The sequence below is a fragment of the Saccostrea echinata genome, unplaced genomic scaffold, assembly GCF_033153115.1.
Source record: "Saccostrea echinata isolate AGI-Se365-2 ecotype Australia unplaced genomic scaffold, CSIRO_AGI_Sech_v1 ptg000023l, whole genome shotgun sequence".
In the NCBI taxonomy this organism is placed as follows: Eukaryota; Metazoa; Mollusca; class Bivalvia; order Ostreida; family Ostreidae; genus Saccostrea; species Saccostrea echinata.
The window spans coordinates 2,007,218-2,032,488 of NW_026889772.1; the positions used below are offsets into that span (position 1 = coordinate 2,007,218).

Here is a 25,271-nt window from a genome sequence, read left to right on the forward strand (position 1 = left end):
TTTTCGTTGCTACACTAATTAGCGTAAACTAGTTCTCAGAAGATGAAAACCAATCAAAAATCCCTATTTTGATATGCCATTATTTTATGTTAAATTTATCTTAAACAATCAGAAAAATTTAATCTTAAATCAATTTTATTCTTGTGAAATTTATTGTAAGAAAAAAAAATACATTCATATATGTAATCGCAAAAATGTTTCACAAAGTGAGAATGCAGTGTACAAATTCAAACACTTTAGTAACATTGATCAGATACTTTGGGTGCAGACAAAACATGGTGGAGTGTTAGTCTGAAGTTCTCTTTACTGTTTGCCAAATATTTATCTTCTCTTTCATCGCAAATGAACTTTTAGGCCATTTTTTACTTTTAGTAAGGAACATACTACAGCTTTCCATTAAAAATGAAGAAGGTAATGTGTGAAAAACAGAAGAAATGTAAATTGAAATGCAGATCATTAATTTCCTCATCATCAAGATGATCCACTCCATGTATGGCATGCTGCCATGTTTTAAAGCAAGAATGACTGTTTATGTCTGTGTATATTTTAATAGAATGTGAAAGTGATTTGTTTAAACAAGGTTTAATTTAGAACGTTACTTCTACACTTTTGGCTTTGTAGTTTGAGTTACATGCATAGGTTTATTTAGCTACTTGAAAATTACTTTAGAAATAAAGTATTAAAACTGTATGTTGACAATGTGCCCGTTGGGGCGAGCACAGTTGTGTATTACTGGATATTCACTTTTAACTAAGATCTCAAACCGCATGAGACATTTGGAACGTCTAGACTGTGACATAACATGATGTCAAATGTTAGCTGCATTTCCATAAATGAAGTTTAAAATGTTAACAAAGAATGTTTAATTAATCTACTCTCTGTATGCAATATCCATTAAATCAAGGTGAGTTTATTTTTTCATGATATTCTTAATTGTTATGAAAGTGATAACAAAGTTAGCAATGAGATGCAGTGTTGGTCAAGGTAACTGCAGAAAAAATCATTTGAATCAACGTGTAAACTCTGAATTTTCTCTTCACCCAGGCGTTGTTCGAGCTCGCATTGTGAGCGGCGCTTTGCGTAAACATGTAAACATATCTTTTTAGTATGTTAAAAAATCACACTTAATGACTTTAATGCAGCAATAGTCTTCAATTTTGAACAGTTCTGAAATTTTCAGGTGTATATGTTTAAAAAAAAAAATCAGTTTATAATTTTTTATGACACTTATCAACATGTTTGATAATCTAAAATAAAAAAAGAAAACTATGTACCTATCCATCTTGGAAAATGTGGATCAGAGTACCTCTAACAATTTTTTTTCATGATGGCCTCTAAAAAATCAAAGCCATGATTAGTCATATTGATATAAAAGCATCCTCAGGTAGTGTAGATTCAAATTTGTTCAAATCATGACCCCCTGAGCTAGGGTAGGGGTAGGGTAGGCATACAATTTTTTACATAGGAATGTATATGAAAAAAAAATCTGATGAAGAACAGCAAAGCCATGTTTATTCATGTGGAAGCATTTTCAGCTTGTGTAGATATGATTTAGTTCAAATCATGACCCCTGGGGCTAGGGTGGGGCCACTTTAGGCATACAAAGTTTTACATAGGAATACATGTTTACAGGAAAAATTCTCAAGAACAACAAAGCCATAAATAGTCATATTAATATGGAACTTATGATGGAAGCATTCTCAGGTAGTAGACGTTCAAGTTTGTTTAAATAGAGTGGAATGAAAAAAATGTTCAAAAATCATCTGGAGAATAGCAAAGCTCTTTTTAGTAATATTAATGTGGATGCATTCTAAGAGCATGTAGATTCAAGATTCTTCAAATCAGTACCCCAGGGCCTGAGGGGAAGGGGCCAAAAGGACAAACCTGATGCCCACACACTAGTGCAAAATGTAAGTCAGCAGTAGCTTGATTGGGCTACTAAAATTTTCATTGATGTTTATCTATTTATCTTTTAGTATTTTATTTAAAAAATGTCAATAAACAGTTTTTTTTCTGAAAGAAAAGAAATCCTGATTAAATATTTACAACTTCCTTATGATTTTCCCATCCCGATAGATTTTTTTCTGTTCATACTTAATTAGATGTTATTTTTTGTCATTTTTTGGTCATCATGCTTAAAAGTGCTTAAGAACACAAAGTAAGGAGACAGTTTTTTTTTTTTTTTTTTAAAAAGTTGAGAAGGAGACTGTCACTCAAGTATAGAAATGTTATAAATTAAATGCACTAGAGACCTTCAAAACAAAAAGATAAGAAGCTATGGCTTACTTATGAACATAATGTGATGAAATAACTTCTGCATATATACAGTTGTGTCAAAAAACAATTTCAAGTCTTGGAAATAACCCGGGAGTCCGATGCCTGGGACCTGGTAAAATTGCAGGCGGGCGTGTAAAAAATGAAGAGTCACATGCCCGCTGGCCATGTGTAACGTTTTCTCCATTGTAGAATGCATATGACTTTTGTGTAAAAGTAATTTACACTGTGGATTTTAGTCTATACTTTCAGTTCTGACATTAAGGTGTAGTGAGAGAGCAAAAGCGGCACAAAAATGTTGTCAGTTTGTGTTCAGTGATGTGTGCAAAGTTAAAAAATTGAAAACACCCAGTAAAACGTAAACAATAACATAGCTCGTGCCCATGTTTACAAATACTGATGTCTAAAATGATGTTATAAAGAATGTCTTTGTCAATGAATCTTAAGTATTTTCATGTAAATTCAATTCATTAAATTGAGGTTATTTTTTGAATAAAAATGGAAATTGAAAGTTGTAAACAAAACAGCAATGCAACTGTGTCCAGGCCCCTTTAAGGACTGAAATTAGAAAGATCAGTCTAATTTTTTTTTCAGTTGTATTGTTTATGACCTGAGGGTTTGTGATGACCTTGAACCAAGATCATTCCAGCAAGTTCAAGGTCACTGGTATAAAAAAGTGTAAAATTCATAACAGGTCTATAATTTTCTACAGGAGAAACATTGCATGTCCATATTTCACTGAAAGATTACTAATGACCAGAAGATGTGTCATTTTTTTTAATCAAGGTCTTTTTGGTAAGTTCAAGGTCACATTTACAAAATTTGAATGGGCACCTTAAAAAATTGTGGCGGGGGTATTATTTTGTTAGCTCACTCACAGTGCCTCTAGTTTAAATTACTATACAGGGTTAAGGCTAGTAGATGACATATAAAACACTATAGACTTGTTCTTTTTCATTTTTAGCAAACCAGAGGAATTACAAATTTTCCAGCTAATGCAGGGATGGGTGTGCACGTAAATTCTAGTCAACCTACAAACTCACAAACACAAAATCAGCGTATGTACTCTATGTTTAATACTTCAGATACTGTCCATAGTAATGTTTTTGATTATAATATTGTCAGGGTTAGGGGTTTTAATATTATCATCAAACTTAAAAATTTGAAATGATATAGTTTTTAAAAATTTAAACCATAAACAAGTACCTGTTGAAGTGATTATTAAAGTGTAAGCAAGGAGATAATTCTTTTGTCTGATAACTTATTTGTTTTTCTGTCTGGTATAAATAGTTGAAGTTTCTTCTACTGATTTGCTTTATTATTTTATGTTGTAGGTACAAAAGGTGGTATGATGGGGGCAGGCATTGTACAAAAGAATACAGTTAACCCAACACTACCAAACAATCCCATGATGCCTGCTGCCAGCTATACCACAATGCACCAAATACCAGCAGCCAATCATTCACCTGCAGTGACTCCCACACAAGTCCCATTGGCCAATCAGAATGGATCTATGGGACTTCCTGTGGGGCAGATTTCACAGAGTGGTGAGTAGAAACAGCAGTGAAGTAGAAATCTCTATCAGGATATACATGTATGTTAAAATACTGTTCAAAGTAGGATGAACGGGAATTTTGCAGATTGTTTTGTATGTGGATGGGTATTTATCATTAGGTGACGATTATCTGTAGGTTGTGTTATATTTGCGTGGGTATTTATCATTAGGTGACGATTATCTGTAGGTTGTGTTATATTTGCGTGGGTATTTATCATTAGGTGAAGATTATCTGTATGGAGATCAATGACTTTTATTTCCTTAGAAGACGATTGATATATAAATGCCATGAAATACATAATAATTTGGATAAACACAGTTTAATAGATTTCTGTGTAGATAACAAAGAAGATGTCTGACAGAGCATTTATTGTTTACTTCTGACTCTAATGGTGATTTTATACGTTAAATGATGAATGAGTGAATTTTGAAAGCTCATAGCAGTCTATTGTTGATGTACATTGTCATGATTGTTTGTGGGTTATAGGAATGGTGCAACAACAAACCGTAATTAACAGCCCAGCAACAATGCCACCACTACAAGCAACCAACACAACAATGCCACCACTACAAGCAACCAACACAAATGCTACAACTCCCGTCAATGCAACAGATGAACATAGTCCAGCAAAAGACTTGGCAAACACAAAAGAGAAAACCCCAATGTGTCTTATCAATGAATTGGCCCGATATAATAAGGTAAAAATTGACAATTATTTATTAATTTGACAGTGAAGTAAAAAAAAATCTCTAATACACTTGTCATCGTGTTTTTATTATCACTAAAAGAAAAAGTAATTCCTTACCTAATAGTTCAAAAGACACACATTGGGCCTAAAAAAAAAAAATGTGTGTTTCGGGTAACACTGATGAAAAAATTAGGGTAGGTAGGTAGGGAAATTTTTTTGGGGGGGGATTTTTTTTTATGGAATGACCACTGAAACATAGTTAGAAAATCATGAGAATATTATTCTGTATCAGACAACAAAATTTTACAGTTTCATATCATTTTAATTTTTAGCTCACCTGAGCCGAAGGCTCAAGTGAGCTTTTCTGATCACATTTTGTCTGTAGTCTGTCTGTCCGTCTGTCTGTCTGTCCGTCCGTCTGTAAACTTTTCACATTTTCAACTTCTTCTCAAGAACCACCGGGCCAATTTCAGCCAAACTTGCCACAAAGTATCCTTGGGTGGAGGTGATTCAAGTTTGTTCAAATGAAGGGCCACGCCCTCTTTCAAGGGGGGATAATAAAGAATTAGTGAAAAATTAATAGCATCTTTTAAAAATCTACCTCTCAAGAACCACAAAGCCAGGGAAATTGAAACTCATGTGGAAGCATCCTCAGGTAGTGTAGATTCAAATTTGTTCAAATCATGACCCCCGGGGGTAGGGCGGGGCCACAATGGAGGATCAAAGATTTACATAGAAATATATAGGAAAAACCTTTAAAAATCTTCTTCTCGAGAACAGCAAAGCCATGATGAGTCATATTTATATGGAAGCATCCTCAGGTAGTGTAGATTCAAATTTGTCCAAATCATGACCCCCGGGGATAGGGCGCGGCCACAATGGAGGATCAAATTTTAACAAAGAAATATATAGGAAAAATCTTTAAAAATCTTCTTCTCAAGAACAGCAAAGCCCTAATTGGTCATATTTATATGGAAGCATCCTCAGGTAGTGTAGATTCAAATTTGTCCAAATCATGACCCCCGGGGATAGGGCGGGGCCACAATGGAGGATCTAAGTTTAACATAGAAATATATAGAAAAAACCTTTAAAAATCTTCCTCCCAAGATTAGCAAAGCCCTAATTGGTCATATTTATATGGAAGCATCCTCAGGTAGTGTAGATTTAAATTTGTTCAAATCATGACCCCTGGGGGTAGGGCGGGGCCACAATGGAGGATCAATGTCTGAAATAGAAATATATTGGAAGGTATCTTCTGATGAAGAACTGCAAAGCCATGATTAGTCATTTTGATATGGAAGCATCCTCAGATAGTGTAGATTCAAGTTTGTTAAAATGCTGACCCCCGGGGATAGGGATAGGCCACAATGGGGGATCAAAATTTTTTTTACATAGGAACATATTGGAAAATATCTTCTTCTCAAGAAATGAAAATCATGTTTAGTCATTTTGATATGGAAGCATCCTCAGGTAGTGTAAATTCAATTTTTTTATTCAAATGATAACCCTCAGGGGTAGGGTGGGGCCCAATGGGGATCGAAAGTTTTACATAAGATCACATAGAAAAAATATTTCTTCTCAAGAACAGAAAAGCTATGTTTAGTCATATTGATATGGAAGCATCCTCGGGTAGTGTAGATTCAAGTTTGTTCAAATCATGACCCCCAGGGGTAGGGTGGGGCCACAATGGAGGATCTAAGTTTAACATAGAAATATATAGGAAAAACCTTTAAAAATCTTCTTCTCAAGAACAGCAAAGCCATGATGAGTCATATTTATATGGAAGTATCCTCAGGTAGTGTAGATTTAAATTTGTTCAAATCATGACCCCTGGCGGTAGGGCGGGGCCACAATGGAGAATCAATGTCTGAAATAGAAATATATTGGAAGGTATCTTCTGATGAAGAACTGGAAAGCCATGATTAGTCATTTTGATATGAAAGCATCCTCAGATAGTGTAGATTCAAGTTTGTTAAAATGCTGACCCTCCGGGGATAGGGATGGGCCATAATGGGGGATCAAATTTTTTTTACATAGGAACATATTGGAAAATATCTTCTTCTCAAGAAATGAAAATCATGTTTAGTCATTTTGATATGGAAGCATCCTCAGGTAGTGTAAATTCAATTTTTTTATTCAAATGATAACCCCCAGGTGTAGGGTGGGGCCAAATGGGGATCGAAAGTTTTACATAAGAACACATAGAAAAAATATTTCTTCTCAAGAACAGAAAAGCTATGTTTTGTCATATTGATATGGAAGCATCCTCGGGTAGTGTAGATTCAAGTTTGTTCAAATCATGACCCCCGGGGGTAGGGTGGGGCCACAATGGAGGATCTAAGTTTAACATAGAAATATATAGGAAAAACCTTTAAAAATCTTCTTCTCAAGAACAGCAAAGCCATGATGAGTCATATTTATATGGAAGCATCCTCAGGTAGTGTAGATTCAAGTTTGTTCAAATCATGACCCCTGGGGGTAGGGCGGGGCCACAATGGAGGATCAAAGTTTTACATAGAAATATATAGGAAAAATCTTTAAAAATCTTCTTCTCAGGAACAGCAAAGCCCTGATTGATCATATTTATGTGGAAGTATCCTCAGGTAGTGTAGATTTAAATTTGTTCAAATCATGACCCCCGGGGTAGGGCGGGGCCACAATGGAGGATCAATGTAGATGAAATAGAAATATATAGGAAGGTATCTTCTGATGAAGAACTGCAAAGCCATGATTAGTCATTTTGATATGGAAGCATCCTCAGGTAGTGTAGATTCAAGTTTGTTAAAATGCTGACCCCCGGGGATAGGGATAGGCCACAATGGGGGATCAAAATTTTTTTACATAGGAACATATTGGAAAATATCTTCTTCTCAAGAAATGAAAATCATGTTTAGTCATTTTGATATGGAAGCATCCTCAGGTAGTGTAAATTCAATTTTTTTTTTTCAAATGATAACCCCCAGGGGTAGGGTGGGGCCCAATGGGGACCGAAAGTTTTACATAAGAACACATAGAAAGAATATTTCTTCTCAAGAACAGAAAAGCTATGTTTAGTCATATTGATATGGAAGCATCCTCGGGTAGTGTAGATTCAAGTTTGTTCAAATGATGACCTCTGGGATAGGGAGGAGCCACAATGGGGGATCAAAATTTTACAAAAGAATATATGGGAAAAATTTTTTAAAGTCTTCTCAAGTACAACAAAGCCATTTGTTATATTGACATGGAAGCATCATCAGGTAGTTTAAAATTCAACCCCCCCAACCCCCCAACCCCCTGTAATCTTTTCAATACTGAACTGATTTGTGTCTAGCCAATGTGCTTAGGTGAGCGATGTGGCCCATGGGCCTCTTGTTCATTTTCTCTTGTTCATTTCTGTGGTTAAGTTTCAAATATGTGTTCGACCCTTGTGTTTACGACCGGAGTGGTTTCATTCTGGATCCAAAAGATAACAGTTAATGGATAATTAAAAATTCTTGTATTAAATTTCTCTTCTGCAAGGGAAAACTTTCATTTTAACACAAATCATATTCTTAAATCAGTGTTTGAAATAACCGTGCACCCGACCGCAAATTTTGCAGCAGGCAAACAAAGAGCCAGGTACGTTAGTAGTGAAAATCGGCCCTTCTTTGAAAATTTAAAATAATTATAAAGAAATGAGTTGAAGATGTACACTTTATAAATATATCAACAATTTTTATCTAACTTTTGTAGTTTAGTTGCAATAGCCCTCTAAAAATGGAATGTATTTTATTGCATTTAACCGCTTTGAGCACTATGACGTCATTATTGCTGTCAATTTAGAACATTTAAATAACAACTTAATTTAATGTATCAATGTATGATATACGTAAAAAATCTTACATTAAAATGTTTACATTGCATAGTTTATTTACTTCAAAGAAAATATTGCTCAAAAAAGAATGTTTTAAAGAATAAATGACCTCCATAGTATCGATATACCTGAATATCATAACTGCAGTCAAAATTGCTTGCATAATGTGCAGTCTGTTTTTCTCCACAAATAAATTTATTTTTTCAGGAATGTTTTAAAAAAAAAAATAGATAGAGAATGCAAAAAGATCCTTGAAATGAAGCTTTTATTAACAAATAAGAATGGTAAACGAGGAAATATAACTTACTTTAGTATTAATTTTGACCTATTTGCACTAAGGTTCAAATTATATTTTTTTAAATACCGAAAATCGCCCATTTTGAGATTAATCAACGCAATTTTAAAACAGTATTAAATTATTCATGCAAAAGAGATCAATGGGCAGCAAAATAATAAGGAATTATATCAACAGGATGTAATTATAACTCAGGCTCGAAGTATTGGGGGGGGGGGGCTGTCCCCTTTTTTTTAACATTACATTCTCTATCGAAAATGTCCATTGAAGGGCTAGTAGCTTCCTTCCCCCACTTTTTGTTGCAGGGTTATGTGGTGATGTATGAAAAAAAAATGATGTGGAAAAAGTTGAGAAGTTGGACCTCCCTCCCACGAAATGGGATTTTCAAGTTCGACCCCCCCCCCCCCCCCCAACGCCTCCGCATTTCAAAACCGATACTACGTGCCTGCAACTTAAGAAATATCTAGTAAAATTCATTGACTTCAGAATCCTGAAATTCTGAGTTACTCCAAGGTTTTGTTTAAAGTAAAAATATATCCTATTGCGCTGAGAAAGGGAGGGAGAGGGGGGGGGGGTGAAAGTAAGCTACTGGTATATCAAAGAACAAAAAAAAAATCAAAGTTGACCCTAAGGTTCCTTGTGAACTGAACGTCAAAGTTAACTTTTTATTTGTCAAAATTCATACATATAGTACAGACTGGATCTAAATTACATATCTTTGAGTCGGAGTCAGGCTCTAGGTGACATGCCTTCATCATTTTCACCAGTCTTTTCTTTAAGTTTACGATGACCTTGCAAATTGATCTTTGAATTTGGAGCACAGACAAAGGTGTCAACTAACAAAGAATAAATTAAAATCATTTTCCTAATTTACCAACAGGGAACTTGCAAAGCCATACAAAACAGCTGATGTAAATTCAAATAATAGTAGTGATAAAATTTAATTTAATTTGTCTAATGGGGAATTCAGACAATACTTTTCTTCCAAAACTTTGTGAAATTTATGATGAATTGCTTTGTCAAATGAGCTAAAAAATATTTCGATTATTCCCAGTAATTTTAACAATCATTAATTATGTCTCTGACGCCGTTTTTACCATATCAACACATAACTTTATGATTGGACGTTGTTCTATTTTCATGGGCATTACTTGTGATTTTTCTGAACATATCCATCATCCCTCCAATAATCGATATTAAAAATATCAGAAAATGAAGATGGTCGACTCATCTCATAAATGACATATTTAATTTTTATTAAGCTTTGGCTTGGTTTATAATAAGATAGGTATATTTTTTCAACCCTTCATAAAAAGGTTGTAACATTTCAACCCTTGGCCATACGCACTTATCTGCGACCTTAAAGATGTCTATTTTTTTTTGTTTTGTTTTGTTTTGTTTTGTTTTTTTTTTTGCTTTGTTTTTTTTTTTTTTTTTTTTTTTTTTTTTTTTTTTTTTTTTTTTGATTTTTTTTTTACAAAAAAGTTATTACGTTGGATTGTCTTAAGTTGGATGCAAAGTACAGCGATAAGGTTACCAGTGTCTCGAAACGCAGGGTTTTTCAAAATGACTGTAAGCATAAGGTCAATCAAACATGACTATTAATAACGCATCAACCAGCGTCATGTTGAATTCATTCCTCTCGTTGTTTCAGCTTTAGAACCTGACTGTTGATCATTTGGGGACAAACAACAACAAGAAATTAAGATCTGAAAATAATTCTCCTGAGTCTTTATATTGTAACGCTAAAATGTTCAATACCCAAAAGACAATACTAGTATCTTCCTGGAACGTATGTCACCTGAGTTGGTTAAGGGGGATTTCAGAGGCAAGGGTCGGGGGGGGGGGGGGTTACCTTGAAACCCCTGGCCAAGTAGTTCAATTTCCCGATTTTCGAGATTTTAAGTATGATATATAAGCTTATAAAAAGCCTAAGTGCGACCCTCCCCCTACACACACACATGCAACTTATTTTTATACCTCATTATAATTATTCTATACAACGCGTTATCTGATTGGTTCTAAATTGTCCCGTAGCGGGCCATAAAACTTCATATTTCCCTGTCATCGTCATGCTTTTCATCATATTTAACCTCCTAGGAAAACCAAGTGTATTTTCTCACAATACTTATAAATCGTTCGTTGACGAAACTCCCGAAAACAGCAGACATCTTAAAATAGTAGCATTGAATGCAATGACAAAATTGGCGGTCTTCTTCAATAAGAATACTTCTATTAAAAAAAAAAAAAAAAAAAAAAAAAAAAAAGCAAAGAAATCTTAATGCGAAGTGTCCAAGGGACTTCGGTTAAGTGTTCCAGTAACTTTTTGAAATTTTGTGTTTATTTTTAAAGGCCTTGCTTGTTTCGGTATATTAAGAATCTATTGCATGAATGTTAAGGAAACATGAAGATTTATTCAACCAAAAAAATTCGTCTAATTTTTCTTCGCTGAATAAATCTTCATATTTTCCTCACGTCATGCAATAATTGTATAGTATCAAATTGTATACATGTATATCTCATAGGAAGATTTTTTTAATTATTAATATTATTTGATTTAGTAAGAATCAATGAATTTTTTGGAGAGTTTTTCCTGTCACAAAAGGGAGGGTGTAAAATAAATGACTTAGAAAAAAATTATAGATATATAAAACAAATTTTAAAGAAATATTTTCAGTATCTTAGAATTTCACAAAAATATATGAAGCTGTTCCATTCATAAGTTTTTACTATAATGAGAATCATGTTAGTCGAATATTATTTTATTAATATTCTCATCTTAACTTCTCTGAAGGAAAACGTAATAGTTATATGTAATTTCCCCATTCTTCTTTCTCCCCCTTGAATTTAACGGCATTGCTTCAGTTTTCAGGGACATAAATAACATATATACTTATGCTTCTACTGTTCTCAATTATCATTTCAATTATTTCTTAGAAGACAAAAAAAAAAAAAAAAAGTGGTGTATGTTGTTTTTTTTTTTTTTTTTTGTTTCTAGTTGATGGTATATAAATTTAATTCATTGAAAGATTATCATACTTTAAATATACTAAATATAAGTATGTACTAATTAAGCTTTTGGAGAAAGGGTGTAAGTGCTATAATATTAAAATAATTCATCTGTGCATTGAAACATCTAAACTTTCCAGCATTTTTACAGATAATAAAAAGTCGTTAATTTGAGATTTTTTTAATAACTAAAATGAATCATCTGAGTACAGTTTTCTCTTACTATGAGAAATTCTCAATTATTTTTTATCAAAATGTTTGATAAAACAATGTATTGTTTGCAGTAAAATATCGAACGAAAGACTGAAATGGGAAAAAATTTTGGCGCGTCACTGTACGTTGTCAATGTAAACAACGAGGACGTCTATATTTAGAGTTTGATGTACAACCTAGAGACGTTAGGTTTTTGCCCTAAAATTAACATAAGATGCCTTTTTATAAACTTAACAACCCAAAAACATCTCAGTTAAACCCTTTTACTACAGACCTTCAGAAATTTAGACGTTTTATGTGTACATTTGCCTGTGTTTTGCTTGTTCCCGAATTGTTGCCTGGAATGAAAACGAAAGTTAAAAAGGTGGTCGCGGATACGAATTTTTTTACAACTGAGTTATTAAAATAATGCATTTTATCATTTAGATTTCTATGAAATAATGATGTGTTCAATTGTTATTTATTTTCTACGAATATAATCAAATTACCAAGCTAATATTCCATTCCCCTCACGTCAAGATCCGTATAGCAGACGACTGATAATATCAGAATTTGTAAAAATTCAATGTGGCCACAGCCCACGGCCAGAACGAAACCTGTATAAATCAATCCCTTTTATGTTATTGTATTTCTGGTTAAAATATCTTCGTGGCCGATGCTTGTGGCCACATCGAATTTCCCAAAAACCGGGTGAAAAGTGAAGAAAATTGCTTGTTTTCCGGAAACGGCATAGGTTTGGATATTACATAGCAGCATAAGAAGCTTGGATCCGCCCAAACATTTACATATACAAGGACTTAGGATCATAAACTTTATAAATATACATGGTTAGTGAGGATACGCAAACTTTATTTTTTATGCATTTTGCAGGGCCTGTTGACATTAGCTAACGTACCTAGCTCTTTGCATGTATTGACGCCCGGCAGGACGTGTTAAATTAAAATTTTGATAATTAAAATTCATATATTTGGTAAATCTCTTTCATATCAACTAATAGTTTCAGCAGCAAAGTGTAACAAACCAAGAGGAAGAATTCATCAGTCTATAGATTCTGGTTTGAAGTTATGGTAATCAGTGGTTCAAGTCGCATAATCGTTAATTAAAAAACAAATTTATAAAAGACGATTATTTTCTCTGGATACTCATACTATAAGTAGATCTTTGGCAGATATGCATTTGAATTCAGAACAATATCATCTTTATTTATACCATTCATTATTGCAATTTTGAAGCAATTATATTTTTGCCAGTTAAGAAGGTTTTTTGATCTTCAAAGAAGGCTGTAATTGTGTGAATGTTAATTATCTAGTTATTGTTTACACTGCAGCTTGTCCCTGTGTTTGTGGGTTCTTTCCAAAACATTCAAACAGGCTTTCTTCTATGAAAAAAGTAGGGATGGCAACGAATATTCGAACATTCGAATATTCATTCGATGAGTTGATATTCGAATATGAATTTAAGATTCGAATATTCGGTGTTTTTCAGATTTCATAAAAAGAAGTACTGTGATTAATAAATTTTGATTAGAATAGTGCTGGAATTATCCCAGTTTAATTTACTAGCGATCAATTTCGATTGCCTGATTTCTTTCACTTCTTTCTTGGCTTATAAATCTACTAAATAACATGTATTTTGTTTTGAGTAAGGTGTTAAAGAATTGTACAATAATGCTTTATGTATAATACAAAACGTACTTTCATAGTTTTCATTAGTTAGATACGATCGGATCTAGAATCGAGGACAATAAATGAAATCTAAGAATATCTAAAAGGCGTGAAGAGTATACTTACCAAAATAAAATTATTTGATCATTGAATGAATGTCCGATAGAATTAATCTGTAATTAATATTGTAAAGGGCTTAATTTCAGAATAAATTGTATCAAAGATTATAATCATATCTCTTATCAGGCAGTTATTACACGTATTGAAATCTGAAAAGTATACAGTTACGACTACTGTATCTTGCCTTTTGTAAGACGACTGGTTCCTCAGTTGGAGCTACTATAAATACACGTTTTATTTGTTAAAATTATACTTTTTTACATTTAAATCAATTATTTTTTTCAAACATTGACAAACATCAAATGGAATTTCTTATTGTACACCTAAAAAAGTCTTCATACAATTTTATTTCCAATATAAGTATACCTACGCTAAACCTTTCATGAGAGTAGGATGATGCATATATAAGATAAAACAGATTTTATTTATTTTATCGAATATTCGAATATATTTGAATACTTTCATTGAATATTCGAATATGAATTATTGACAAAATTGACATCCCTAGAAAAAAGCGATCTAAAATATTCTAATAGACATACATCAAAATCTATGATTTTAAGAAAAATCTTTTAGAAAGATAGAAAATAATTTTTAATATATGTACTTATTCATTATTCGTGCTATTTGTATGACAGAAACAATCTAATTGACACAAATATCTATTTAAAAGCCTTTTGCTCGCTATTGACAGCTACCATACACCTGTGTGCTTACCACACACTTGTGTGTTTGTAAACACATTAGCTCATATTAACCTGTGTGCTTGTATACACATGTTGGCTTATACATACACAGTACGAAACTACGGGGGTCGAACACGTAATCGGAACGTAACCTACTAATTAATACCATTTCAACTATATCACTAAACTTTTAAATTACAGAAAATTATATTATTCAAAAGATTTCCCATTCCATGCTGTCTGACCCGTCATAAAAATGCTTGCATGTTGATTTAAATATCGTTAATGTTCACTGTAAGCCAAAGCGTTTTAAAGACGTTTCTTAGGAATGAGAGAAATATATTCTGATAAAAATGGATTTTACATGTAAATAATAGAAATTTTAATCGGATAAATACGGGCATCGAAAAAAACATTAGGATCAGCACATTTTTATAGGTTAGGTCGGGTTACCTGAAAACACACATTTTTTTTTTAGGCCTTATCATGACTAGAACAACTTTTTTTTTCCCTCAAATTTGGTAATGTTCTTTTTGAATCTTTATTCCTTCTTTGGTCAGTCATTCTGAATCTTAATGACATCAGTGCAATACTTACTGAGGAACTCTCAAGACTTTTGTCAACTAAACAGTGTTTTGTAATCTTTACATGTATATATATTGTATATTTCTGTTTATTCCATAATGTCATCTTGTTATGTCTTTCTTGTCCGGTAGATCTCTCACCAGTACACTTTAGTGGACGAACAAGGCCCCGCTCACAAGAAAACATTCTTTGTCCAGCTCAAACTCGGGGACATGGAGGAATACTCTGCCTCAGGAGCCAGCATAAAGAAAGCCCAGCATGCAGCAGCAGCAGAGGCCCTGGAAAAAACTGCCTACCCCCACCCCCCAGCAAAGCCGACCAAACCACATCATAATGGTAATTATATATACCTACCCCCACCCTCCAGCAAAGCCGACCAAACCACATCATAATGGTAATTATATATATACCTACCCCCACCCTCCAGCAAAGCCGACCAAACCACATCATAATGGTAATTATAGATATTTACCCCCACCCCCAGCAAAGCAGACCAAACCTAACTATAATGGTAAGTACTTGAATAGCTACCTCCACCCTCCAGCAAAACCGACCAAACCAAATCATAATGGTAAGTATTTTTACCTACCTCCATCTTCCAGCAAAACTGACCAAACCAAATCATAATGGTCAGTATCCATACCCCCCATCCCCCACCCTCCAGCAAAACCGACCAAACCACATCATAATGGTAAGTATCTACCCCCACCCTCCAGCAAAGCTGATCAAACCTAATCACAATGGTCAGTGCCCATACCTTCCCCCCTCTCCCTTCCTAACTCCTTCACTCCCCCCAGCAAAGTAAACCAAACCAAATCCCAATAGTTAGTATCTGTACCTACCCCCACACCTTCCCTCGTCCTCTCCCCTTACCCCCCACCCCACCCAATAAATGTACAGTAACCAGGCAATCTGTTAATAGTAGAACTGTATTCTAACTAATCATTTGTTTACAGGTTGGATGACTGAGTATGGTAATCAGCCCATCACTCCTACTGTAGAACTGAATGCCCTGGCCATGAAGCGGGGAGAACAAACCCTCTACAAACCACTGGAGCCCCAAAGACAGCTCCCCTACTACCAGTGTCCCCCAAACTACAACTACAGGGGGCTCTATAATCAGAGGTTTGATCTTACACTTGTGTTTACTTAAAAAAATGCACCAGGTCAAAGGCAAATTCCTCCAAAATAATCTGAAAAAAATATTACCATCCTGTAAGCAAACAGATTTATTGGCAAGTAAATACAGTATCTTATATCAAAAACAAGATAATTATTGAATTTTTAATAAGTAAGGTTGATTAGGAAATTATTTGTCACTCTTTGATATATACAAATTGAGTTGAAAACAAAGGCTATAACTTTTTAAGATACTGTACCGATAGTTATCTGTAGAAGCAGATGATGAAAAAAGAGTTTTGATGAATGAAATAGTTATATATTAATTTAAAATATTTGTGATATGTGCCAGGTATAAAAACAATCTTGTTAAACTGCTGCATCCAAACAGTCAGTTCATGATTTATCTTATTTAAAAAACATAGAGTTATCTCCCTTTCCCTAGATACCACTACCCAAGAATGATGCGCGTCTTCTACGTGTCCCTGAAGGTTGGACAGAGAGAGTTCATCGGTGAAGGCCCGACACGCCAGGATGCTCGGCATGACTCAGCTAAAAAGGCCCTCCACATCCTACGCAAACTTCCTTTACCCAACGAAGGAGAGAAGAAACCTGACAATTTGGTGGAAACTGATGGTACACCAAGTATGATCAGCTTATTACAAATTACTTACTAACATCATATACATTGTGTATTGTACTGTCTTTACCTGTCTTAGAGACAAATGTAATCAAAATTCTTGCATTTATTTAATTGTTCCTGTTAAAAATCAAACTGAATCATCCAAAAAAAAAAAATGAAGAAATGTCTTTGTTTCTTTAGACTTTTGAAAAAAAAGTTGAATTTTATGAATATTTTTTGGCAGTGTAGTAGTATCACATCCATTTAAGAGAATGCTCTATAATGATGAAGTATTAATTAATTGTTTAATTGCTCTATAGGTGATAAAGATATTGTGAAATCAGAGATCAGCCTTGTACATGAAGTAGCTCTGAAGAGGAACATGACTGTTAGTTTTGATGTAAGTGATTCAGCCATTGAACAGAGTTGTAAAAATTCTCTGTAGGGTTCTGTATAGTAAACATTACAAGTAAAGGATTTACAGGAATGTGTGGCAGGTTTTAACGTGGTACCAAAGAATTTCAAAAGGTTAGAGAATAAAATTTCAAGTGGAAGACACATTCATGTTTTCATTTTTCAAAAAATAACAGAATCGAGAAACATTTTCCTGTCAATAAAAAATTTGAGTCCAGATGAGGGTCCCAGTCAAATAAATATGTTCTTTTTAAGTTTATCAGTGAGTTGTATCCCCTCAAATTTATACTTTCTTCTTGAGGTTTACAATGAGTTGGGCCCCCTTCATATCACTGTATTTTCTATTTTAGGTTATCCGTGAGTCAGGTCCCCCTCATATGAAGACGTTTGTGACCCGCTGTAAGGTGGGGGACATGGAGACAGAAGCCGAGGGGAACAGTAAGAAGGTGTCCAAAAAGAAGGCGGCAGATCTGATACTGGAGAAACTGAAGGAGCTCCCACCCCTCCCTCCATCAGTGATCCGCCCCCGAGCCAAGATCAACAAGAAAAAGAACAAAAACATCATCAAAGTTAGTCCAGTCATAAAAAACCTTTATGGTTTACTGCTTATATCTCTGTATTTTCATATGTTACTTAAATGTATAATAGATGTCTGGTGCTAAATGTATAATTGGTGTCTGGTGCTAAAAGAATTGTATTGATCCATACATGATCATGTTGTGTGTGGAACAACCTTACTTGCATCAGACACAGAGTCATTAGACAAAAAAAATGTCCACTGAAAACAGGCATGTTGAACAAAACTGAATTAAAAACACTGGCCATGGGCCCCATTAGACAGTTGGATGATTAAAAGAGTTAAAATACAGTGAAAAAATGATCGGATAGAATTCAAACTAGTGCCTCAGAGGGAGTGGCTACTGGTTTCAGGTGGCCATAATGGCGGATGTGACTGTATCTTACTAATGATAAACAATCTGTCAGACTTGTTTTCACTTCCTACAATATTAAAACTTCAGTTTAATGCATTTAATATGCTCAAGTGAACTAATGTATAAGTGAAAAATTTACATTAAAATTTACTGATTACAAGTATGTTGGAACAGCAAAAGATAAAAAAAATTGTAAAAGTTTGAAATGGATGAAGAATGTACAATTTAAACTGGTTAATGAAGTATTTATGTCTTTGTTTTAAAGCAACAAATGCAGAAGGCAGATCCTAATTACGGAGTGGGGATCAACCCAATCAGTCGTCTAATTCAGATTCAGCAAGCACAGCAGAAAAAGGAACCAGTTTACACATTACTAACGGAAAGGGGACTTCCTAGAAGACGAGAGTTTGTCATCCAGGTAAAACATGAGTAATGGCTGAAGTGAAATCTATGTGTCATTGATTTACTGTCATGCAGGTACACAATTAATGTAAAAAAAACAACACACAATTGATTTAAAAAATTGGGAAATAAAATTTGTGAAGTTGGAAGCAAGGAAACACTTGTACTTAAATTAGATGGTTAGATTCAGTATTTTGTGAGGTATAGAATGATTGTTTTCGTACCCATTGCTAAATAGATTGAGAGGATCTTGTTTACAGTAACAGTACATGTATGTAGTAAAAACAATGTCCATTAGTTTACTGTTTGGGAATATAAGAAGCTCAAGTATACTTTGCATAAGGATTGCTCAAGACCAGAGGGTACTTAAACCCTGAACCAAGGTCATTTGGAATATGTCATTTTTACAGAGTAATGAAGTGTAAAGGTCATTTAATTTGTAAAGAAGGAAATTAGAAACCCATACTTGGCTTAAAAGTTATTATGACTATAATCTGTGTGTTGACCCTGAACCAGTCAGTTGGTCATTTATCAAGGTCAATGTTACTTGTTTCCATGGTGTCATGGGCATAACTCTATAATACAGGCATGGTAAAACAGTTTTGTTGCTCTTAATGAGGATGTGTCATGACCGAAGCAAAGGTCATTAGAACCATGTCACAGGATTTCTTGTCCAAGTCATAGCAGTGTTATTCAGAGTTTGCACAAGCTAGACTCAGAGGTTTTTATTGGATCAAAGGATATACCATGATTGTATATTAAATACACTTACAGAAGTTCAAGACTTCATATAGTGGAAGTGGAGCAAGGGCCACTTAGGGCCTTTATTAGCCCTGTGAATTTCTGAAAAATTGGAACTGCTTACTTTTGGTTGACAATGCAGTATTATCACTTGGACCCTTGGTGACCACGTATCTATTGAACATGACGTAATTTTCTCTCTAGTCAATGCATTATGACGTCATGAAATGCATCATTTTTCCCATATCCTGTAAATTTAAAAAATAGCCAAAAGTTGAAGTATTTTTTTCAATATTTTATATAGAGCACAACCTCTTATCAATTAGATAATGAAAGATCTGTTTCTGAAGATCATAAAACATGTTAAAGTTTTTGGATTGAGGGCTTTGCTCATATTTTAATTCTTTGCTGAAGGTACTCAAATAGGCCTGTTTTCGGGTACGTCTTTTTACCACAAGGAACCACAAGGTACCACAAGGAACCACAAGGATACCACAAGGAACCCCTAGGTCACCATATACAACCTTAATTATTCTAAATATGGTTTATATAAAACCAACACAAATGACATTTACAAATTTATTCAAATTGCCTTTTGGTAACTACTCAGCTATTATAAAATTGCAACAAACTATAATGAAAAATTACACACGCAAACAATGTATTTACAGTACTCTAGATATTTACACTAATTATCAGGCAACGTGCCTGATACAACCAGGCATTGTTAATGAGTAAATGCAATGTGTATTAGGCCGATGGCCGAATATGGTAGCTGATGGCTTGTATGTGTGGTGGGCTGCAGGCCCCCATGTATGTGAGGCCGATGGCCTAGTGACAGTGTGAGGCCGATGGCCATGAGTGAGTTAGGCCGATGGCCTTGCATGCATGTAAATGGCCGATGGCCTTGAGACAGTGAAATGAATGCAGCCGATGGCCTGTGTGCGTGTGTAAAAGTGGATCTAACATGGATTTACAATAAACAAAATTTCTTTTGGGGTTAAATAACACACTTGACCAAGTGTGAAATGCCCAAATGAAGTTATTATAATGTCAATATAATAGCTGAGAGCCCCAAAAGGAATTATCAAACACCACCACTCTTGATCTGATATCAAAAATTATAAAATCCAATGAACATAGATACAAAGCAAATTCATCTTCTTGAATTCCAACTTAACCCGTATTATGAACATGAGATAAAATAAAATGTAAAGTTACATTCACTTATAAAACTACATATGTACATAACTGTTCATTGTTTAACAATCCGCTCCAAATTTGTGAAAACAAACCAAATACACAACATGATGTGAACATAAAATGTTAAATTGCATGCTTAACTGATCTATTACATTTACATACACAACTGCCTTAAACATACAGCTAGTCTTTTTTACACAGTTTTTTGACAACACATTGCCTTTTGTGCACGTGACAAAGTTTGATCATCGGAACGAATGTACCTGGTGTAACAGTCTGAGCTCCATCTACCCAAGGTTTTGATCAAGTGGTCTTCTACTTGGCCACCGGCAGCAGAGGTAGCAGCTCCTATTCTGAAAGAGTGGCCATTGAAATTCTCGTCATCCAAACCCAGCAATTTGAGTATCTGCTTTAGTTTGGTAATGAAAAAGTGACTTGATAATGGATTTCCACTTTCATCCGTAAATAAGGCTGAAGACATGACACAGTTGTACCACTTTCTTCGAAGGTTTAAATATTTTAACATGGATTTCACTGGACACACGGTTTGGTCTGACTGAAATAAATGGATCTGAATTCCTGTACGAAAAGGGTCTGTTTTAGATCGTTTAAGCGTGATAGTATAAGCTTTGTAGTTTCGATCCATGACGACATCTTCCACACACAATAGGTTGTCTTGATTTATATCGTTCACAGTGAATTCCCCGCATCGAAGGAATGCGAAAAATGCTAGAGAACAAGCAGCTTGCAGCATGGTATCTAGGAAATAACCGAACATACCCCGCTGTAAGACATTTTGAATTTGGATCAAAACACTGTATGTAATGGGCCTCCTTTTCTGTTTAGAACTTTGTTGTTTTTGAATTCCCCTCAACACTGTTTGCAACCTTGCACACGATTCATCTGATGATAGAGGATTAGAAATACCAGCCTTCACATAATGGAATCTCACAGCTGCAAGATACAATTTGATGGTATTGTACGTTAGTTTTAGGGAATTGCAGCAATGTGTAACAAAGTAAATAAGGGTTTGTTCTGAGATCTTTGGTGGATTATAATTAGGCGCTTCTATTCCAATCGATGAAAGGAACTGGCAATATACTGTAAATCCTGTCCTGTATGCCCTCCTTGTATTGTCGCTGATTGAAGATTCGCATAAGTCCCTAGACTCTTTCTCTAATACAGGATTAATTCTTTCAAGGATGGTACTGGTACTGGCATTGCTGCTGCTGCTGGAGCTACTTCTCTGAATTTTGTCATCTGGAAACGAGAAAGAGAGTCAGCAATAATGTTTATCTTTCCTGGAACATGATCACATAATACAAGGAAATTATTATTAGCTGATATCCAAGTTAGTTTTCTTAGTAGCTTCATAATCATAGAGGATTTTGATCTGCGTTTTTTAATTATCTGAACAGTGGCCAGATTATCACACCAAAATTTAATTCTCTTTCCTGACCATTTATGCCCCCATATCACAGCGGCAACAACTATGGGATACAATTCTAACAATGCCATAGATAATGTGTCATCGCCGAGGTCTTGAATTTCTGGAGGCCATTTTCCTTGGAACCATTCTCCGTAATAGTAACCCCCGTAACCAATGGTAGAAGAAGCATCTGTATACAAGGATATGTCTGAGGCACAAGTCACATTTTCCTCCAGAAAGAACGAATGTCCATTCCACTGCTTTAGAAATGTTTCCCACATAGCCAAGTCCATTCTGCATTCTTTAGTTAAATTTACGTGATGATGTAATTTAGTAACTGAATGGGCCAGAGTTAAAAGATATGAAATAAATGATCTGCCTGCTGGAATAATTCGTGCTGCGAAATTGAAATGCCCTAATATGCTGAGTAGTTCTCTTTTTGTGCAGGAACGTTTTGACTTTAAATTGCCAATGAGAAAAAATATGCGCTCTATTTTTTTCTGGTGGGATTCGTGCTTCCATTTTAACAGAGTCCAACATAATTCCCAAGTATTCCATTTCTGTACAAGGTCCTTTTGTTTTCTTCTCCGAAATGGGAATTCCTAAATTGCCAAACACCATTGTTAGTATTGCCATACTTCTGAATCCTTCTTCCTCTGTAGGATCCAATGTCAAGAAATCATCTAACAAATGTAACACCTGCTTGATTTTGTAATTATTGGTTAAAATCCAGCAGACAGCCTGTGAAAGCATATCAAATATTTTGGGGCTACTTCTGCACCCAAACACTAAGCGTTTATAAAAGTAATATTTGTTTCTCCATTTTATACCATAAAAAGGTTGCACTGTTTTTGACAAAGGTAATACCTTGAATGCGTCAACAATGTCAGTCTTGCACATCAATGAATTAACACCTAATGATTTCAAAATACTTATGGCATCATCAATACGCACATACTGTAACGAGTAATCTTCCTTATCGATGAGGCTATTGATGCTAACTTCGGATGCCGAGTCATGAGGGGATGAGAGGTCTACTATCAATCTGTATTTCTTTGAGTATTTTCCTTCGGCAACACCAATAGGGCTAATACGATAGACTTCAAATGGTGGTTCGTCATATGATCCATCTACATAACCTTTGTCAATTTCATACTTGAGTAAAGTGTCTACTACTTCAGGTTTCTTCCTAGCTGTACTTAAATTTTTGCATTCAAATGAAGTCAATGGCAGCTTAGAAATTCCTGTATCAAATCCATTCTCCAATCCATTAATGAAAGTATCTACAAAGTCTTTGTCTGGATGATGGTGTAATTCTGACTTAAATGCTTCGATGTTGATCGTAGTTAAAATTTCTTGTTTTTCGGAATCTGACTGTAAGGTAAAATCAGGTAGTCATTGCTTCTCACTTTGGTTGCCCTCCTTTTGTTTCGTGGTTGTTTTACATTGCGTGGAAGTATGTTTTCCCATCTTACAAGTTGAACATATATGTACCAAGTTACACGATGGTCTGTTGCATCCTGTCTCGCTGTTAAAATTGTTACAGATTTCTCTGCCCCTATGCGTGATTCTGGGCCTTCCTTGCACATCCAGTTGGTTTTGTTGTCCTCTGTTCCTGTTTTGTCCTGGAAGTGAACTATTTGAAACTGCACTGAATTTTGCTCTTGGGCAGAAATGTGAAGTGTGTGTAGTACTGTTGCAATTCTCACATCTTATTACCGTCTGGCCAGCAAAAATAGTGGTAAACAGTTTCGTGTCCCTAATTGACCAGTCAACTCTGATATTTCTTTGATGAAGAAGGGCACTGGCTCTCGCTGAAAAGGCCTTGTGATATTCATAAAATGCAGAACCACGTGTCATGGACGCCATCTCCACGATATCACGTTCATATGCATCCAATTCTATCCTTCTTTCCGGATATATTTCACTTTTGAATTTTGAGAATGCCAGTATAAACTCGCTTATGGTTAAGTTTCTTTGTAATCTGGCATCAGTATTTTGTTTCAGTAAGATATAACGGCCTTCCGTATCTTGAATTTTGTGTTCCTCATTTTCACGAGGCAGAAGTAAAGCGGCAAGATTGACATCCTTACCTTGTATAATGTTGTTCCTGAGGTTTGTGGACACAGTCTCGACATACGGGACCGAATCCGATGGAACACGAGAGCCCGATGGTAAATTAACACGGTCCGGTTCCGATGTCGGTGTACTCTGGTTAGGATTTTGCTGTTGTAACTTGCTGACAACATTTGTAAGTGACAGAAGAGATTGTTGTATTGTATCAATTGCTTGGCTCAGCGAGTCTATTTTGGTTTCATTTGTTGACTTCCGCCCAGCCTCGTTATGAATTGCTCTCTCCGAAGATGCCGGAAGTTCATGAACTTCATCGCCATTTTGATTCTCACTAATGTCAATTGTTCTTTCGTCTGACAGAGAACTGCTAAGCTCTTACGACTGTTTTGTACATTGTCTTTATAAATTTGAAGTAATTGAGATTTCTTTAAAGTAGACGGCACTACTATATTTGAGTCTTTCAGTTTTTGTATTAAGTCTGATGACGACCAATTTTCGGGTATATTAGTGTCCCATCTAGATGTGCTTTGATTTTCACTGCGAGTACGCACATTCCTACCTGGAATCTCACTTGTCTTTCTTTTCCTTCCCGTCATTTTTATTTTCTATAATCACAATAATAAGAGCCTCGGGCTAAAGTTCAAGTCATTCGGCCATAACATGTAAACATTGAAACGAAACAAACACACGTGTATCCTGGATCGGTAGTCACATACTGTATATGCATTTACCACTTGTAAATAGTCCACATATTATGAATACGCTACAAAAATCCAAGTTGGCTAGGAGACGAAAATATTCCAAAGGAATCTAGAGAAAATCTTTGAGATGTAACTCTACAGTTGCAGGAACTAGACAAGATGCTAAGAATCTGATTGGCTTATAGAATCACGTGATAACAAGCATGTTGAAATATGATACAATCTACAAGATTTTATATAAACAATATTTAATAAATTAAATAACATTTTATAAGCACTTGTAAACTACAAAAAAAAGTTTTGAAAGGCAAATTAACACTTTAATTGTCTTAAATAGGTACAGTATAGCGCTATTAACCAAGGTAAAAATCTAAATTAAATTCACTAATTTCAGCTAAATTATGCATGCATAGTTCAGAGGCAGAGATTGTATTTTTATGATGTATAAAAAGTTAATGGTTTATTGTGTATTTCAATACACAAACCATAAGTAAATACCCAAGAAGAACCCTAATGTCATGTCCCCTGTACAATGTCATGTCCCCTGTACCACTAGGATAGGCCAAGGTACCTACAAAATGACACTTAAATGCCACTTAATTCAACTTTTAAAAAATCTAATCATAGTTTAAATGCATTTGTTTACAAGTGCATATAAACCATATTTAGAATAATTAAGGATGTAAATGGTGTCCCTGGGGTACCTTGTG

The 25,271-nt window shown here is 34.8% G+C and overlaps 2 protein-coding genes and 1 pseudogene across 2 annotated transcripts in view; 1 reads left to right on the forward strand and 2 right to left on the reverse strand.

Annotated features, from left to right (window-relative positions):
* LOC133191063 (uncharacterized) overlaps window positions 1–25,271 on the reverse strand; it is a 165,693-nt pseudogene that overhangs the window by 59,869 nt on the left and 80,553 nt on the right.
* LOC133191055 (double-stranded RNA-binding protein Staufen homolog) overlaps window positions 259–25,271 on the forward strand; it is a 40,538-nt gene continuing 15,525 nt past the window's right edge. The window contains exons 1-10 of the mRNA XM_061326730.1: window positions 259–411; window positions 3,239–3,332; window positions 3,609–3,821; window positions 4,317–4,528; window positions 15,057–15,261; window positions 15,882–16,050; window positions 16,490–16,689; window positions 16,987–17,066; window positions 17,431–17,649; window positions 18,278–18,430. Of these exons, the coding sequence (XP_061182714.1) occupies window positions 403–411; window positions 3,239–3,332; window positions 3,609–3,821; window positions 4,317–4,528; window positions 15,057–15,261; window positions 15,882–16,050; window positions 16,490–16,689; window positions 16,987–17,066; window positions 17,431–17,649; window positions 18,278–18,430 (1,554 nt within the window). The 5' untranslated portion in view covers window positions 259–402. The remainder of the gene's footprint in view (window positions 412–3,238; window positions 3,333–3,608; window positions 3,822–4,316; window positions 4,529–15,056; window positions 15,262–15,881; window positions 16,051–16,489; window positions 16,690–16,986; window positions 17,067–17,430; window positions 17,650–18,277; window positions 18,431–25,271) is intronic.
* On the reverse strand, window positions 19,721–24,456 carry LOC133191546 (uncharacterized). The gene is made up of 3 exons (XM_061327292.1): window positions 24,420–24,456; window positions 23,881–24,213; window positions 19,721–21,618 (listed from the first exon to the last, which is right to left on the reverse strand). The coding sequence occupies exons 1-3, from the start codon at window positions 24,454–24,456 to the stop codon at window positions 20,552–20,554; spliced, it is 1,437 nt and encodes a 478-aa protein (XP_061183276.1). The 3' UTR covers window positions 19,721–20,551.

Coding starts and splice junctions, on each gene's coding strand:
- LOC133191546 (XM_061327292.1), bottom strand. CDS start 24,456: ATGACGGGAAGGAAAAGAAAGACAAGTGAGATTCCAG. Junction 24,214..24,419: donor AAAGACAAGTGAGATTCCAG/GTAGGAATGTGC, acceptor GTTCTCTGTCAG/ACGAAAGAACAATTGACATT. Junction 21,619..23,880: donor CAGGAACAACATTATACAAG/GTAAGGATGTCA, acceptor TCTCGTTTCCAG/ATGACAAAATTCAGAGAAGT.